General features: G+C 37.0%; 1 protein-coding gene across 10 annotated transcripts in view; it reads right to left on the bottom strand.

Moving 5' to 3' along the window:
• LOC148644088 (nuclear receptor subfamily 5 group A member 2-like) overlaps positions 1 to 19949 on the bottom strand; it is a 313041-nt gene that overhangs the window by 36716 nt on the left and 256376 nt on the right. For 3 of the 10 annotated variants that reach the window (XR_015928930.1, XR_015928931.1, XM_088615255.1), the window contains exons 1-4: positions 15298 to 15518; positions 9842 to 9960; positions 9541 to 9682; positions 6909 to 7555 (exon numbers count right to left, since the gene is read on the bottom strand). The exons of 6 other annotated variants lie outside the window; for them this stretch is intronic. Coding sequence is in view for 1 of the 4 variants with exons in the window: in XM_088615255.1 (XP_088471381.1) it covers positions 6909 to 7555; positions 9541 to 9682; positions 9842 to 9960; positions 15298 to 15358 (969 nt within the window). In the remaining 3 variants the exon portion in view is untranslated. Of the gene's footprint in view, positions 1 to 6908; positions 7556 to 9540; positions 9683 to 9841; positions 9961 to 11070; positions 11355 to 15297; positions 15519 to 19949 lie in introns of those variants that run through there. One more of the 10 variants, XR_015928932.1, reaches the window with a different exon arrangement.

Genomic DNA, 19949 nt, shown 5'->3' with positions numbered 1-19949 from the left:
AGTATACTGTATTAAACATGTTGTTTGTTGTATAATAGATCAATTACACTACAAAAAAATGTAGCCGACTGGTTCATAAAGTATTAGGATAAAAAAAATCACCTAGCAAACACAGAAGAGAACTGAATACTTGGGTCTCTTAATTCATCAACTAAGCCATTCACTGCGAATTGATTTATACACAGAAATACACTTTTACTTGTATCAGAGCACTGAAATTTATAACACATAATCTACAAGGCAATTTCTCAGTGCCAGTATTTGTTTTTCCACATTCAGTAAAAATACAACACTACAGAGAAGGCTCACATTTTAGTCTTATCTGTATGATGGAATGCAATTACTGGAAAAAAAAATGTAAGGGGAATCTTTCCTGGCAAGTACATCTGTCTTTGTTTTCTCTCAACTGATGAGTTTTAAGTTTCATTGTTGTCGTGAAGAATCGCTAGGGATATTTCCAGAAACAGACACATAATATTTCTGTACTGCAAGTCTTTTTTGTAATTGCACAATTCATTTGTTCTTTCTTCGATAAAGAAATCAATTTTGTTTGCCATAAATGAAAATTTAATGCAACTCTTTTGTTTGCACATACAGAATATACAAATTCCACTCCAGCTGTACATTAACAGTTTGACACAGTCAAATAGGATTTTCTCTAGGCTTCCACAACCCTGGTTGTGGATAAGACTTCCCAATTACAAAATGTCTCATTACAAGGGAGACACGAAGAGAAAGCTGAAGAAGACGAAACAGACACTATTTTGAAATTTGAACAGAAGAAATGTTTCAGGGAAAATTTTAATTTTTTAATTGTAAAATTTCAGCTTGTTTGACACATCGATCACGATCACCAGCAATATTCAGTGATGATTTGCTAATGAATAACAGTGAATCCTTTTATCGTAGAGTAACTTAGCAAGTGTCTAAACGGCTAAGGCAAATTAGACATGAACATTGAACTAAGCTTTAAAATTGAGAAAAGTAATGTGGTACAGAACAGAAAACTCATCATGATTAATACCAAAAATTCACTTAGCGTAGTTTGGGCTAGTCTCATCCTAGTTTCACTTGAAAATCTTGCATAAATCCTACAATAGATTTGTCCATTATTTTTGCAAAAATATTAGAATCTGTCACAGAATTACTTACAGTTCTATACATGGTTCACAGAAATATTGGCAAGAAAATCTAGCAAAGGGGTCAAGCAAAACATTTTGAAAAGCAGAGTCTTAATTTCACATTTCCTACCCTTTCAAGTGAAAAGTTTACTGAGGTTTATAAAGTAGTTTTGTACTGTTGTTTTTTCATCTGTTCCTGAGATGTTATCATCTACACAGAGAATGCAATTAACTAGCTTCGTCATATGCCTACAATATTTATGGGTAACAACAATTCGCCTAAGCATTTACGGTTGAACCTGAATCACCTTGTGTCTTCTATAAGTACAGGTGCTATGCAGTAGTTGATAATGTTGTCGTGTTTACAGTTACTGCAACACTATGGTAAATGAGAATGTCGGTATAATTTTACAATCGCTTCTTCAGTTAATTAAAGCAAAATGCAGCGGGCAGAAAATACTAAAATGGACATGCAGGGTATACTATTCCATTCCATAATAAATCGTGATTTATTATCGAGTAATCCTGGCTACCAAATTCAGTCTAAATGTTCAACTGACAGGCGATATGCAGAGGGCAAGACTATTTTTGATTTTTGTCCGTGTATTGTTGACCTGCCATACACAAGTGGAGGGTCTATTTTATTAATAGAAGGGTTATCATTAATTTGACAAACAGGTACCGCAAAGCCTGATCAACATAAGCCAAGCATAAAGGGAGGAAGGAAGCATGTCTTACATGTATATGTTTTGCAGTCAGTAAAGAAAAAGCAACAAACAAGGCCAACTGAATGTATAAAATCACAATACGGCTAGAAAAACGTTACAGTTTTTCAATCGTGTAAACAATAAAGCAAATGACACAGGGCTTTTTGCCTTTAAACATGAGCCTATACTTTTCAAACCCTTATCTTGTGAACAATCATCCCATTGTCTAAATTATCTGATTTTTGCACAAACAACAAATGAGCTGGGCTCCCAAAATTAACCCAGAACACTGGTATCACTTGACTGCAAGGCGCGCATATTGCGTATGAAAAGAACTTTGCATGTGTCAGTTTCCTTTGACCCTAGTTTAGGCTCAAGTGTTTTTATTTTAGGAAAGAAAATTGTGCCAAGCCATGCTATAATTCTCTGTCTTGACAATGCTCATGAGAAATCCCCTATTGGCTGCAGAGTTTTTGCCATGTTTAATGTCATGCATTTTATCAAGAATGCTTCTAACCCTGCTATGGGAAATGTAGCCTTAGCCATGATTGTATATTAAGATATCTGACCATTTTCAAAGTTAAAAGCCAAAGAGAAGGTAAAATATCAAGAGTAAAACCTGAAAATGATGACAGTAAATGAGTTACGATAATGCTATATAAAACATACAAAAGTATTCGTATTACTATTATGTAGAATGTATTTGTTTTGCAGATGGCCTTATTCAGGGCAAATAAACAATAAGGAAATCTGACATTAAATGTAAGCTTAAGGAACAACTTTATGGGTACAACAAGGTAAAATTACATAAATGAATTACTGGAAATGACATTGAAGCTACAACTGGATAAACCATCTGCCATGCAAACAAATAAATAAATAAAATAGAATGTAAAATCATTTAAAATCAACTGCGAACATATCTAGCTTAGGATTGGTAGAATATCACAGAAGTAGATCATGCTTCTAAATATATTCATATGGATGAAAGGGCATTTCTGTCAACTGCTACACTGTAGCATAACAAATTCTGGCATTAGTAATCAGTATACTGGAAATTCGCGCAGGTTGTTAATTTTAATTACAGTTCACTATGCGGGCTTATATTTAAAAGTACAGAAGAGAAAGAAAAAACAACATAATCATTAACCTTTATGATTCTGCATTCAAAATGACATCTGCACTATCATTTGTTATTTTATCATCTGTATATTTGTCTGCAAAGCTCTGCATGAGAAGTATGAATCTAGGGATTCACTTCTGAAGGTCATGACATAAACAAGTCAGTGCTACACTCAACTTTGTACTTAGATATTTTGTAATATTTTAATAAGGTTTACGTGGCCTTTGCCTAAAGAACAGATTTGTGCAGTTCTGGGGAACGTCTATATTAAGTATAATATAGTCACTACAGCAAACACTCATTTTGGAACTTTTTAAGTTATCAGTACTGTGCATTTCTCAATACTAACCTACAGCCCTATTGCATTTGATGGAAAATACCATCAATTTAACAGAATAATGCCAGGTACTTAAGTGTGATATTTCCCTCCCACACTATTTAATGTATTTGAAACAACATCTTAATTTAGCTGGAAAAACAGAAGGCTTCTTTTTACCCAACCTCTTTTGTGTAATTGTGATTTCCCAAGCTACTTTTTCAATTAAGGTGAGAATTTGCCTTCTGCCTTAGTATTAATAATAAAGCTGTAATTAATAAAGCTAATAATGAGAACATCATTCTACTCAATGAAGAAGAATTTGCAGGTAATGGAATCAATGTTACTCAAGCAACGCATGGACTTTTAGACAACAAAATCAGTGTGCATTTGGGTGTAATTTGGTGATCCTGAAATGAGCTAAGGTTTTGGTCATTAGACAGAGCACCACTGCGGACTAACTAAGTTTTAATGCTATTCAACAATAACAAAAAGAAAAAATAAATGGATCTAAAAAAAACACAAGACTGTGTATCGTATCAAAAAATTCCTGAGCATTAAAATATTTCTAATTTCCAGTATATAAATGTATAGATGATTACTACATAATACAATAATTACTACACATGAAATTACTTTCAGGAACTGCAGGGTTAACCTCAGTTCATCTGGCAAAAAAGATCAAGCAGTTTTTGTTGAGAGGATCGTTCAGAGTAACAGCTTTGGACTCTCCTCACAAAGAACTCAGAAATACGGCTCTGACCTTTTTTGCTCTGGCCACCACTAATATGCACCTATATGACAGTATTGATTTTCCCTTCCAAAGGCTGAAGATAGAATTTTCCTTGGCAATAATTCCTCAGTGTGGCATCTTTCAATTACATCTTTCACTTGACACTACGGTTCACACTGCTAGTTATATTTTCCTCAGCACCTTGCTCCTGACATTGATGAATCTTAAATCATTACCCACAAGGAGATAGACTAGGTTATTGTGTCATCTCAGTGGTGCTCCTGTTTTGTGAGTGCTGGCGTGGGAGCTTAAAAAGATATGAATAGAAAATAGGTGCCAACTGTGTGCCCCCTGTCCTCTCTGTAGAGATGAGAACCACTTGCATAAACCTGTCTTCTTTATCCTGTTTGTAAGGGTGTTGAATATAACACTAATTCATAATGAGTAACAAGTAAAAGCGATGTACCATTGCAATAAAACTACTTATTATAATCGCATGCCATTGTGTGGCAGCTTATTGACATTGGAAGTAGAATTTCCAATGTCAATAACCTTATCTCATACAGAGAAAATACCAGCAGTCTAATTTCCTAGATGTACTCCAAAATACGCACTTATACTGTCATACAAAATAAATCATTCTTTATTTTTCTTAACATACAATAATTTGGATTACAATAAAAAAAAGACAATCTTTTCTTTTTCTGCACTACACAGAGTTTACCGTGTTAATGATCACATAACCTGCGCCATAGACTTGATTTATGAAGGTCGGGGAATTCCATATTGTCCACATTGTATCTTGTTCAAATAAACAAAGTTAATTTATGTTTAAAGGCCTGGGTGGCATTTTGGTAACTTGGCCATTCTAACTGAAGTCCCACTGCTGCTTCTTAAAATGCATGGTTATTGGTGTTAAACTGCATGCTATTTCTCAGTTTTTAAATAATCCAATTACGGGTGTTTTTATATTGACAGAAGATAAGCAAAGAATGTGTTGTAAGTCAATAACATGGGGGTTATAATTGCAGCCTTGGGACCCTGGGTTCAGTAATGGATCTGGGGGTGCTGTCTGTGTGGAGTTTGTATGGGTTTCCTCTAGGTGCTCCATATTGGTAGGTTAATGAGTTTCCAGGACAACTGGCCCTGGTGTGTGCATGTCTGTGTCTTTGTGTGCCTTTTGAAGGACTGGTGTCCTGTCTAGGGTGTACCCTGCCTTCTTCCCATTGCTTGCTGGGATAGGCTCCAGCACCCAGCTGAGACTGGCACTATATCCTATATTACTTAAGAATGTTTTCAATGAATCAACTAAAATGTAATCATACCCAACCTGCCCAATTTGATTAATCAGTGTATCCCAAATTAATATGGTCCTGCCTTAAACTATTATTTTCTCTGTAATAGTTCTTGGGTAACTTGATCCCTGTTTTAAAATTGCTTCCTGCACACAACTTCCAATACAGCTTTTAGAAGTAGATGAAATCTAAAACCGTATTCCAGGTGAAAGAAGAGGGCTCTGTTCAGCTGTTACTCATAGGTAAACACAGTGTCACAGTGTACCATCATAGTTGACCCATGTGGCCAATATGCCTGTTTTAAAGAAGCCAATAAAATTGGCGCCGCATTATAAACCTGTTTTAGCGTGTGTGATCAGTCTTTTTTCAGCTTTAAAGTATTTGGAATTATTCCTAAAGGAATAGAGAACAAATACGCATCTATCCCGTGTAGCAAAGAACTACTTCCATGGCTTCAGACATCAGAATTGTCACACTGCTTACAAGCAGTTCTTTGAGCTGTTCCATTTTGCTGATAGTCTGCATTTATTATTAGCTGTTTCCTTCTGGAGGATTTGAATTTTCAAAACCTTATCTTTCCATGATGAAAATTTAGGTTGTGCAACGATCTATACTCTTCCTAGGAAAAAAAGCCATACTATACTGCATATTCTCCATACTTCACTACTACATACTATACTACATACTACAACTTCAGGAAAACCACTAAAGTAAGGCTCTGTATTCTAACATATGAACAAATTTGTAGTGCTTTTCCCCAATGTACATCATTTTAAGTAGATACTGTAGGTAGGAAAGTCCATTTGAAGGTAATTCAGCCGGAGTTTATCCTGGTTTCGCATGAAGCGATCAGAGAGCACGTGACTCCCCCCAGGATGGGACACCAGTCTCTCACATGGCCAGTCCCCAGCAATGCCGGTCCCCATTTATACAACTGGGAGGACTGGAGCAAACTGGAGAAAAGTACCTCACTCAAGGTACAACAACACCGTCTGCAGCAGGAACTTGAACACACACCTCACTGCTTACAAACCCAGAGACATCCCCACTATGCCACATTACCACGCACCACTGTAATTTATTTAGTAATAAGTTACTGGTTATTTTTATGGTTATGGTTATTTTGGTTATTTTTCCGCAGGTACTGTATATAGTACAGCAGCTGTAATAAAACCATAGAAAGCAGAAAGCACATTCGTAGTCGGATCATTAAAAATTCATTACGGGTTCTTGATATTGTAACACTATGCTGACTATGGTTTAAAACTACCGTATAACAACAGCTGAAACTGTTGTATGTAAATCCATATTCAGCAAAGTCTTATTTTTAAAAGTTGTATGTGCAAAAAAATACCTCCGAAGCAAATTCATAGTGCGTGACGGAAAACCATAACTATAACTAAATGTTTACAACATGATTGTATGGTTGAAGGTGTCAATGCCGAAAGACCACGTATCAGCAACTATGAAAAATGGTATTTTAGCATATGGGCTTTGCTCACGAATTGCAAATCCGTGGTCGGATCTTTTAACGAAAAAGCCGAAACCCTTCCAGTCTGTGAGGTACTCCGACATAAAAAGGCTAATGGCTGCCTATCCAGTTGCTTCCCTACCTTGAGCTCTTTGAAGAAGATGCAGCTCCTTGCCCATTCGACAATGGAGAAGAGCGTCTGGTCTGCCATTCTGCACATAAGGCCAAAGGTGTTGAGCTTCTCCAGCTTGCCACGGTTGGCCTGCTCCTGCTGCAGGTAAGAAAGGATCTTGTTCTGGACCTGGAGTTCGTCTGGGTCACAGCGGAGAAACTCCACGATCAGCTGGGGGACACTGGGAGGGGAGCTGGTCTGGTAGGCATCTGGGTAAGGATAGCCAGACAGGGACTCTGGAGAGCTGGTGTAGTGGTCGGGGTACTCTGATTTAATGGCACGGTTCGGGAAGGACACATATTGGTAGCCTGGCAGGGGGACATGATTCTGCATGGCCATGCCGATTGCTGGGGGTCCATAGGGGACTTGATCATAGTCTGAGGGGGTTATTGAGGCTGGAGTCGGAGGGGGGATGCTCTTCGAGACGGAGTGAAGCCCGTGGAGGCTGCCTGAAAGAGTGTAGTCACTCTGCACCGGGGAGACAAGAGGTGGCGTCGCCTCTAACTTGAAGCCGTTGGCCCGTATCAAAGCCTTCTTCTGCTGCTTCAGAGCCCTGTCCCGCTTGTACATCGGCCCGAACTTATTCCTCCCCCCCCGCATGCGGTCTGCGCGGACGGCTGGCCAGAGAAAAGAGAAGAGCACATCATCGGTTTCGAGGCGAAGCGCCGTTCACACGTGAACAACAGAGGCGGCTTCCGTTTTGGACGACGAGAACGTAAGCTCAGAATAAAAGAAGATATACTTGAACCCTCCCCCGAAAAACATACGAATGAGCTATTTGCATCGGAAATACACTAAGCCGCTGAAAACAGAAATTTAAAATATCAGTGCAGATTAATTACACCTTCTACATAGAACTGTTTTTGAGAGGCCTCATAGCGTACACTTGAATAGCATCTCAATATGATCATATTTCTAATGCACCTTATCTTTTGAGCTTGCTGGAAATTTGCAGTGGCTAAAAATCCGGATCACTGATTTCTTGCTCCAGATAATGCTTGCTTCAATCAACTAAATCACTCACTGGCATTAAAATGCGTATGATCTGCCACTGTTGGATTGTACGCTGATGGCAATCTGAGCCACAGAACATTGCTTGTTTCAATTCAACAATGATCATATCAGCACTATTAGCAAACAGTTACAGTTCTTAAGTTATTAAGTATGCAGAAATACACACAGAGTAGACAATGAACGTTTTGTTGATGTGCAAGAATCAGATTTTCCCAGCAGGATGCTATTATGTAGTAATCTGTTTAGAACTGACAGAAGGGCAGTGGATAGGTGATAAAAGCTTACGACAAACTTCAGATTAAATAAACAAGGCACGTAATTTAAGGATGGTTTCATAAGTTAAGCACACATCCATGGTTTCACAATAGCTCGAGAACTGCATTATTCCCTCAGAATCGGGTAGATTTGTACATACATATTTGGGAAAACTTGCTTCCTCTATTTAAGGAGACCTCTGCATTAAAGTGAGTTTGCTGTAATTCATTCCTGTCCTCAAGGCCTGTGTCTTTATCTCCAGGGTGAACTCCTATGGGTTTAACTCCAATTTAGGAGAGGATATGAGCAAGGGAGCTTAACTTTTTTTCTTGTCACTTTTTACTGATTTTTTTTTTAATTTAAATGCGTATAATTCGTTATTCTTTAATGGGAAAACATTTTTTGTTCCACCGTATTGGTCGATTAGAAGGAACGTAATCCTATTGCCAGAGCTGTACAAGCAGTCAAGAATGTGTCATTTCTGTGAGGAAACAGGTGCTTTTCTACATCTCCGAGAGGAAACCACACATTTTGTTTTATTCTCGTTGGATCGTTGACTTGAACTCAGAAGTCGCATCTAATCAGAGTTGTGAGTCGGACTTTAATCGTCCCCGCTAAACTATATTTATAAATACGTTCGTTTTTTGATAAATACAAAATAATTGTTTTTTTCTACTTTATTTTTTTACTTTGAAACCGTACTAATTTCTAAACCGTCGAAATTAGGCGCCGAGATCAACAGAAATAAAAAAAAACGTTTAAAAGGGTTCGCTTAGAATAAGAGTATAATGGATATTTAGAATAAAACCATTAATGTCGTTTACTAATTTAACCAAAAAACAGATTCAGGCATAACTGAATGTTGCCGAGAGGCACGTATTCTTAGGTATTATTGTATACCATGCCTACTCTCCATCTCTAAAACAGAAAAAATCTTATAGTCCAATAATTTGTATTTCCTCAAAAGACTCTGCATGCAATTCCTCAAGTTTTTTTTAAATTATAATCACATTTTTGCCTAAATAAAGACCGTGAAAACAGAAGTGTTAATATACGCGTATTTCCGTACAAACTAAAGGAGGGTACCGGTTCTCTTAACATTTTGTCCATAACAGAACAATACAGGTGTCAACATGCATTTTACGTTTTTTTAAAATAATTGAACCCGAACTCAACATAATCCAATTTTAGATATTTCATGCAGCACTAATTATCTAACAAATAGCCTTTAAAATGAAATAATTTGTTTATCGCCTTTCTTAAATAAATATAAATATTTCGAGGCAAAATAACAACGGATCACACGGATTAAACAAATGCTAGTGGTCTTTACCTTCTAATCTCATTCCGACAGTCAGACATTTTTGAAACCGACAAAACGGGCATCTTTTTCGTTGCGTTTTGTCAATTTTACAATCCTGGTTTTCTGCGCAAGTGTACCGTTTATTGTTCTGTACTGTTCGCTTGAAGAACCCCTAAAGAGAGAAAAAAAAAGGTTTTATTAGACATGCCAAGTTTCAAAATTAAATACAAGCCTTTAGTTATGAGCTACGCCTACAATGTTTTTTATTATTTATGGGAACATTAAACGGAACGACACAAGTTTGTTTCTTCGAAAATAACATATCCAATACCTTGCAACTTTCACATGTCAGCAGTCCGTAGTGATATCCAGAAACCTTATCGCCACACACCGGGCACAGTTCTTCCAAATCGTCGTCATACGAGTAGTCCATCACCTTAAACTGAACACCTATACAAACGAGAGAAAGCACAATGAATGAAGCCGGCCGTCAGGACCGCAGGACGCGAAAATCTTTTGAGACCCAAGGCATGGGATGTCGCGGATCTCGGGTGTATGAGCTCGGTGTATGCGATCAAGGGTATATTTATCCTCACGCCAGTTGACAGACGAGCCACGTGTTTGTTTAAAGAGCTGTCCAACCCACTCGATGCTGACACCCTCCTTTAAAAATCAATAACGAAAACGTTAAATAAACAGTTGCCATCGTCTCCGCAGGTTTACGACCTTCCTGGCGATTTTAAGACTGCCCTTAAAAAAAAAAATGAAACGTCCAGTTTCTGTTAAAAAAAAACACGTATAGGTTTTTTTTTTAAAGTATAGATGCTAAACGAAACTTACACCATTGGTGCCTGGAAAAAAAAACAATCTTGGTAGCATTACTTTTAAATCCACAGAAAATCGCAAATATTAAATTGGATGTATTTGATACATTCACATACTTTCGCAGTAACAGAAATAGGATCATGCGTTCTGTTTCCATTTGACAAATTTCGTTACTTTTAGTTGTATATTTAGTTAGGCAAGGCTATTTTCTACGTTGATATTATGATGGGCAAGGCAAAATCGGAATTATTCAAAGTTCATGATTAATGCTGCAAGCGAAACATTGCGCTTTAAGTAACACCTCGAAATCACTTTACTGTATATACACGTTATAAATGTCTGTTTAACAAAAGCTCCCCCGAAATACGCCAGTCACTACAAATAATATTAACGAAAAGGTAAAGAATCGAATTAAACACGTAACTGTACAATATGATTTTACAACGCATACACAGCTAATAATACGTACAGTATATTCTGTATATATAAAATAGTAATTCATAGTTTGAACATGCTTTTTTTAAAACACCGAATATTCTTTTTTTTTTTACTAGATACCAACTGTACAAGTCATAAGTTTTGCTATCAAATGGTTCGTAAACTAGAGTATGCCTACTTGCTGGGAAACACTTAGAAAATAAATTAATCGGAGGAACAGACAAACAACAACCATACTACTAATAATAATAATAATAATAATAATAATAATAATAATAATAATAACTAGCCCCTCACCTTCGTTGTTTCCGAGTCTTATCCTGGTTTAAATTGCTGTAATCTTCCCCAATTTGCACTAAGACCGGTAAATTGACAAAAACTCGCACTCAGACACCGAAAAACCGCCGCCTCACTAATTTCCCAGGACCACTCAATTAGAATAAGATTGCAAGTACAAGACGAAGAGCCCCCAGCCGTGCAAACCGACGGCACATCGCTTCCTATTTACACATTTCCCCGATCCGATTGGGAGACATGCGGGCGACCGACGGGTCTCGCCTCCTATGTATCGCGCAGCAGCCCGTCCGGGTCCGCTATGTGTCGTATTAAAATCCCAGAGAGCCAATCCCCAGCTCAAGGGGCGGCCGCTCAGCCTTCGGCTTAGCCTTGTGTCTCCAGTGGTGGGGAGAAAGCGCCGGAGGAGCCCAGTCGATTTATTCCTGTTGCTTAAATCGCTTTTCATCACATCAAAACATGACAGGATAGAATCCGTGTGCTTACAAATATCACTTTGCACGGTTCTATCAAACTGCAATGGGATAGCAGATCGAACTGAGTAAATCACACTCAATACCTATCTTCCGAAGTACCTAACATCGGATTTGAAAGGTATTATTATTATTATTATTATTATTATTATTATTATTATTATTATTATTATTATTATTATACTGCAACTGGTTAGGTTTCAACAGCGAACAGGTTTGTATGCTCAGGGCAGCAAATGCAGCACAGCATTCTTTGGATACTGCCGTTAAATTATGGGAAAAAAATTAAAAGGCTTGATTCCATGTTTAAAAAGCATGTGTGCATTTCTTCACAGACTACATTTTAAATTGGCATCCACAAAAATATTTCAAACACGAGCACAATTTATATTGAAACGTTTAACAGATGTGCAGCCCCGTTTTTAGACATTGTTATCGTGTACAGTGAGAACAACATACTGTATAGTTTACACCAAACTGCTTTAAAATTAAATGACGGAGTTCTGCCGACATGAATATATGACTGGTCACTGAAATAAATGGGCAATTATCTCTCAAAAACCAAACCGTTGGAAACGCTTACAGTGTAGCTTATCTTAGGGGATTCCTTATAGTTTATTAAACGATTCATTGTTATACTCATATTAAATATAATTAAATGCCTTGCAATGATCTTCACGTACCTAAATAAATTTGTTAAATCCAAAAAGGTATTTGAGAAGTACTGATACCGTTTGTACATTGCCCTCGCTGTAATTGTGTTTTACATTGATCAAACCAAAAAGAGGCACGTTTAGTCTACCTTTAAACTCAAGAAGAAACAGGTGCGTTTTCCTTTCAGTATTTCATTTTTTTCGGTGAAGTCAGAAAAAGATATATTCATAGCAGGAACATCTCTGATCCTAATTATAAAACAGCTCAACGTCGCAATGTATATTTTAATAAAAAATGTCTAATAGGCTTTAAAAGAAAAGAATTCGTAAGTAATTGATATATTTATACACATCTTTCTGTCTTCGGGACTGCTTGCAAATGATCATAAACTGGAGCATTTGCAATGATTCGTGAAATTTCAGTGCACTTTAGAAAAAAAAGTGATAACAGTATAAAAAGTAAACAGAAAATATATGAAAATGCCGTTTTTGATAGGCAGTTGCGTATCCTGTTTCTGTGCTCAGGTGTATACTGTACTTTACATCTGCAGTATACACGTCACCCTCTGCTACTGCCCAGATCACTAATACCTGCTGTTCTAGACGAATTGCGCAGGGACACCCTTTCTGCTGTGTAATTTGATTTTTTTTAATGTAGCACGCAGTCTAAGTTTTCACTGACTGCATAGTTTCCTTAAAAGTTTATATTTTTCATCCTTGTCAACCGTGGACAAAGTCTATCAACGGAACATGATCAATCTGGATTTTGAGGAATCCAGACTCGTACTGAATGTCTCTTTATATATTTCTAATAATATAAAATGTTCTTTTGGTTGTCATCCAGTTTTCAAAGAAACTCTACGTTTTACCGTTTCAATGGCATACAAATAACGTTTCGCTTTACAAAGGTCGGAACACCTCATACTTACGTGTTGGAAAAAAAAGTATTAATATTAAATGTTCTTATGGCTTAAGATGCAATACATGGTAGTAAATTGAGAACGACTCAGTGTTGCAGTTGGTATTATCGAAGAAGGCAGACTGTAGGTTCGTCGTAGGCCTGGTGCAATTTTTTTTAATCAGACGAGTACACAGAAAGGTATGTTTGAGAGAGCAAATGAAAAGAAACAAACTCTTGAGCTTGGCCGTAACATTTTCAGGAATGTTCCGCGGAGAGCTAACAAAAGTATCTTCTCGAACACCAGTTACAGCGGAAACGAACCGAGGACACTCAAATTGTTGCTTCGTGGAGCTCTGCAAAACGAAATAAACTAGATGCCGCACATTTCCCAGGCCTAGTTTTCACCTCGACAGTATTAATTGGGCGGTGACATCACGACCACAGTGCAAAAAACATCGTAAAAAAAACCGTACGTAAAAAAACAGCTTTCTACAGACTTGTTCTCACTTTAGCTCTCTTGAACCCGAATTTGCCACGAAAAATATATTTTATATTTTAATTTATTGTCATAGTTTTTAATAATGAATAATGCATTTTCAACATAACGTTTTCGTCTGCCCTGTATGTCTGCATTTACGCGGCGGTTGAGGTTTATTGCGTAACTTCATTAAGCTACAAAAAAATCACAGATTGAAGTGTTCAAATTAAATCCGCCAAAGGTAACATTTAGCTTTATTATTGCTGCTGTAATTTAATGAAGCACCGTCTTTTAAATCGCGCTTCATTTCCGTTGCTTTCCAAAACATTATTGTGTTGATGTAACTATTTTAAAATATCTTTGTATTGTAACCATTACATATTGCAGTAAAGTTTAACAATTTCTAAACAGTAAAATACGCAATGGCGTACTTCCCTTAAAAATAACCACTACAAAAATGGCAACATATTGATAATACTAGTTATCATAACAAAATACAGAATGTTTACTAATTGCACTACCCTTTTTTTCCTGTACAATGGAGAAGAAAAAAGCCGTCGTTAATATTGCTTTTGGAAATACAATAATTTGAACAGATTTACAGAAACAATAAACAAGGTACAATGTCCTGAACAGTTTTTTTTAACACGTTTATACTACCGTTAGCCTCATATATGAAGACTTTTTCAAATTCCTCAAAATGTCCTGGTACAGTTTTGATAATTTTTAAACTTTTTACACGATATTTGAGAATTGGTACACGATAAGGCAATGCATCATCACTTTATCAATGTCATGTTTGAAAGCTGGAATCTTTTTGCCTAATATTCGATTTTTTTAGCGCATTGAAGTTTTCATTTGCGAGCAAAAGATGCTGACAGCAAACGGCAGTTTATTCATATTTTCCACCAACATGTAAAATGATTTGCATTCAGAAGGTTTACAGGGCAATAAACGTAATCCTGTCTACCACACAGCAAGCGTCTATTGAATAATAAGATCGAAAAAAAATAGAATGATTAGGTATAGAATAGTAATAGAATGATATTGTTGATAGTATTTAAACCAGACATATGCATTTAGGCAATATTCTTCTAAAAAGACTAAATGCTAACTATATTTGCCTTGTTATCTGTATGTCGATAAAAAGTAGTTTACACAGGCTCTTAAAACTTCAACGCGCGGAGGCCAGTTCTTCAATAATTTAGACATGTTTTGGTGAAAATATCTGTACAATATGTGATTAAAATTGCGTTGCCTTCCACAAAACGTCTAGTTGTAAATCTATCTTGTAAAAACGTAGGTAAACCCTTGAATATTTAAACGTAGCCTCGATGTATTCTTTTAATGCCCACTTTCCTTTTAGGATTACAAAAGGTATAAATTAGCTTCTTCAACCGAGTTTATCCTTGAACTGACGTCCGTAAAGGCAGTATATCTCAATACTACTCAAACACTTGCTATTCTAACGCTAAGTGTTTATACACTCAAATGACTTCGTTTAAAACAATGCTTGACGTCAACTGAACATTTTCAACCACCAATTACCTTAAGATAAATGCATATAACATTACCATATAAAATTCGACGTCTAAATTTAAATTTAATGTGACGTGTTTTACTCGGACGTTATTTGATAGCTTTTGAAGTTATTTAGTTTTGTAACCGTACTGGAAGAGGGGAAAAAATATTCATGAAGTCCAAACAGTAATTAGCAATACTTACTTTGATTTTCGTCTTCTCGTTTCAACGGACTGCAGATTGAAAAAGTCGCATCAAATGACATTCTCAGGTAAGCCTTCCTAAATTCTTTTGTTTGGTCCACCTCGCTATAATTGGGAATAAAAAAGAGCTGATCTGATTAAATAATAATAATAATAATGAGACCAATTATGCTGTTAAGCAGGAGTCAGACACACAGTTAACCGCATGCCTTTTTATATTTATATATTTGAGCCGTGCATCTGGGATGGGAGATTCTGATTGGATTTCACACTCATGTGACAGCTACTGAGTTCATAATGCATTCTTTTCTCTTACGAATTTAAATAACTCCTCCAGATGTTAAAAATTAGTTTTCTTCGGTCATCGATCTGTTTCTGTAGATTTGAATGTGCTAATTTACCATTTGTGGAAAGACTAATTTCTGAAAGTCTAAACGATTCCGTGTAAGAACAGTGTCTGGTACAAGAACATCAGAGTAGAGTTGAATGCTGTGTAAGTGAACACTGATTTAAATTAAGCTGATGTATCTTCAGGTCAAGAAGGGATAAAGGCAACAGTAGTTTGCACTTCAGTGCAACTTACTGTCCCTCAAGGAAAATTTCTCCAACATCCAAAGGCATATTGGACTGATTTTAAAAAAGCCAGGAAGCCATGCTTTATGTGTCATAGTGTGTTTGTGTACTGGCTCTTAATGATAGATAATATTTGATATATAACAGATATATATGCTAGATAATTTAGAAAGAAAATTCTAGAGTTGATCATTTTCTTTCTAAAAGAGTCTCTATCACTCAAATGGACCTGGGGTGCTGTCTGTGAGGAGTTTGTATGTTTGTGTGTGTTTCCTCCAACTGGTCCGGTGTCTTACCACAGTCCAAATACATACTGGTAGGTTTATTGGCTTCTTGGAAAATTGGTTCTGGTGTGAGTGTGTGTTTGTGTCTTCTATCTGCCCAGCGATGGACTGGCATCCTATCTAGGCTGTATCCTGCCTTGCACCTGTTGCTTGCTGGGATAGGCTCTGACTCCCCTGTCATCTTGTATTGAATACAGCAGTTAGAAAACGACTGGATGGATGGATGAAAGATTGTGGGCAGCCTCCCAGATTCGGCCGAAACGTTGTGTTCTCTCTTCTTTTTTTCAGCATGGAATAAACCTATTACTTGTTCCTTTGCAGCCTACGCATGCTGACACAGCTACCCACCTGAACTACATACATTTAAATATCTTTGTACCTGACTGTCTGTTTCTTCTTTTATAACACTTTCCTGACATCAATGAGAAACAGGTCTAAGTGTAATAGCAGCCCTGTACTGTATGGCCTCTATATTGTAGACAGTATATTTTCCCTGTGCCCCCTGTGCTCAAGGCAAAATGGACAAACATTTCCCTCCTGCTCTCCCTGACTGCATGAAGTGCTGTATCCAACCAAAGGACTTCATCTACACTCCTAAGGGAAACCACCTGTTGGGCTCACACCCGAAGAAGGCTCCATTGCCGAAACGTTGTGTTTTCTTTCTTCTCTTTTCAGCAGGGAATAAACCTATTACCTGTTCATAATGCAAAACTACAAGTGAAACAGACACAATACTGTAAATATGGTGTTGAAGCTTTGTATTAATCTCTTATATATACAGTATATATCCATATCTACTTTCTATTAGAAAATTCTAATGCCACCAAAAAAGTAAGCATCTCTGGCCTTAACAATTTATAGCAGTATCTTTAGGTTGAAAACTACCAGTAAAACCCGCGAGATTGTGGTCCTCAAGAGTTACCCCCATCTCTGCTTTAGATCCTTAAGAACTTGTGCAATGATGTTCAGTTCTTATCCTGGAGGGCTGCAGTCCATAAGGTTTATAGGCAACTTATAAATGCCAGTGAGTGAAGACTTGGAAACAATGTGCCACTACAGACCAAGTGAGTGAACAGTTGCATCAGATCAAGTCATTAATATCAGGGAACTGGGGGTCAGACAAGTGGGTTGCAAAAGCAGGCTTTGTAAATGAAGAATAAGGGAAGTGTTAATACATTTACCACATATTATTAATGTAAGAATATCTCATTATTTACTAGGATAATAGATTATTATAGGATTATTATTATTATAGACTAATAGATTATGGATGTAGTTCAGGGGTTAGATGGACAAGCCTATGGTACATCACTAGAATCCATACTGCTGTTGTCCCTTGAGTGAGATGCTTTGTGGTCTGTGTTGGGGCTGAGTCTGGACCCCCTGGAGGTGGTGGCTGAGAGGAGAATGCTGACCAAGCTCACAGCCATCATGAACAACGCCTCTCATCCGCTTCATGGGACTGTTACTGGGCAGCGGAGCACATTTATCAACAGACTGCTCCAGCTGCGGTGTTCAAGGGAACGTTTCCGCAGGTCTTTCCTCCCGGCGGCTGTCAGGGTGTATAACGCTGCCCTAGGCTAGGACTGTTAGCCCTTCATTTGCTCATCTATGGACAGCATGTTGCTCCATTGTACTTTCCATTGACACTCAATCTATCTATACCTATGCACATTTTGCATATATTTTATTGTTTTTACAGTGACTATGATCATATTTTGCACACACCTATGTAACTGGGGATCCCTGTGTTATAAGAATTTGGCAGATATTTTAATTCCTATTTGATTTTAGGCTCGAAAGGATCATTGCCAAAAATCAACATTCATTGAATGAAAAATAATCAAGCAATTTATTGGCAAGCATATATGCCATCAACAAAGCACGTATATTTCAAAGTGTCTGTAGACCCAGGCATTGTGGTCGTCATCACGATAAAAATAAATCGGGATTCCAGCAAGGTGATGATAGAATTCTTGCAAAAAAGGGGGAAAAACTCCAGCCATTTCCTTTTCTTGCAGAGTAGAAGTCGCAAGGAAACTGGCATAATGAGACTCGTATTGAAGCTGTTGTGTGGAACATGTGCACATCCAACCTAAAGTGCACTAGCTGAAAGAAGTCGCTTTGTTGTGAGGGAGTGAACACAGACAGATGATGAGCCGTTCAACTTGATTCTGCTAGCTAGCGGATATAAACAAGGGCTTACTGTCTCTATTGGTTTAACTGAATGTGCTGGTGTCCTTGAGAGTAATCTGCGTGTATCAGTTAGCACGGCGGGCAGCCATCATAGTAATTATTTTTATATGATTAACAAGATTTGTGATGCTGGGGAAAATCTGGTCGCAAGCACATTCGTTACTAATGAATACAAAATAATGATGGTCGTAGGATGAGGAAGTTCTGGTTTGTTTGGTTTGGAAGAGTACTCATTTTTAATGCCGTCACATACAGTAATAAGAATTATGCCTGTTATAAAGGAGCCCGTTTAGCAATCACTGTAGTTTGGTCTCATGTTTTAATGTGAAAAGGGCAGAACCTCCAGCTCTACCTAAATTGTGCTTTTAACCACTGTATTGTCGAGAATTCCAAAGGGAATTCCAAATGGAATGCTATCTAACACCAGCTGAATCAGTGTGTTATTTGAATACATAAATACAAAGTCGGGAATAAAAAGATTAATTTACCAGGTGTGCTTGAGTGTCGTCAGAGCGATTCAGTAAAAACAGAGTTTTACCTGTGAGACTTCCACTGGGGTGATTTTTCACTTTACTGCTCTTCAGCTTGTCTTCCTGTGATGGCATATTGTGAAAATAAGTTAATAAAAAAACAATACATTAAATATAAAGTGCAGGAGGTTATAAAAAAATCTAAATAGTGAGTAACAACACAAAATAGCTGAATTTGTAATAGAATATTCAAATGAGTCTTGCTTGTTTTATTGATTTTTTGTGTTGTGCTCGTGTTCTGTGAGGGATTTGGTGATTTTGTTCACTTGTCCTTTAAAGTTTAGAAATTCTGCCTTTATTTCCTTGGGTTGTTATTTTATAATTCAACATTATTAAATTGCACACTGAAGGAAGGCATATGTTCTGTATATCTTTCTATATAAAAGATCGTTTGCAAGAAATACAGTTTAAAATATTCAATCATTTTAGTCATTCTTTTTTATATTGCTTTCACTTGAAAACAACTTAACTGGGGTGCCATGTGAGAGTAAAAGTAATCACTTTAAGATATATATACTTTTTCTGGCACAAAGCCACATTCTTAACATTGCTGAGGTAGTCAATACAAAACTGATTTGCATGAAATGATCATAATTAGCAGTATATGTTCATGATTCGGAAGAAAATGCATTGTGTCCAAGGCCCATGAATATCTGTCTCAACGCTTGATTAGAAAGAAATTTGTGACCCTTTTGTTTTAATAAAGGAAAACTTTAATTTTCTACCTACTGTGTCTTGTCAATATGAACAAGAAATATTTCCTCTAATTCTTTTCCAGTCTGAAAACAGAAGTCGGAAATGCAGACTGTAGCTCAAACAAAATTCTAAAATGCCAATAAAAGCTTTAAAGACTTTCTTTAAAAACAATTAAAATTCTCCCATAATGTCTGAGGGAGAGACAGGGCAGGAAAGAGTAAAGACAAGGCCATGCAGTCTGTATGATTGAGGTTCAAGAGTCACTCTTAATACTGTTTTTTTTCCTTAAGAATTACATTTAGAAGGCCTGTTAACCATCAGAGTTCTATCACTGTTAATGCATATTGGATACACTGAAATGGCCCTTGTGGAAA

The sequence above is a fragment of the Lepisosteus platostomus genome, chromosome 21 (genome assembly GCF_059453375.1).
Source record: "Lepisosteus platostomus isolate fLepPlt1 chromosome 21, fLepPlt1.hap1, whole genome shotgun sequence".
Classification (NCBI taxonomy): domain Eukaryota; kingdom Metazoa; phylum Chordata; class Actinopteri; order Semionotiformes; family Lepisosteidae; genus Lepisosteus; species Lepisosteus platostomus.
The sequence above is the reverse complement of the archived record's forward strand: the minus strand, read 5'-3'. Positions and strand labels throughout refer to the sequence as shown.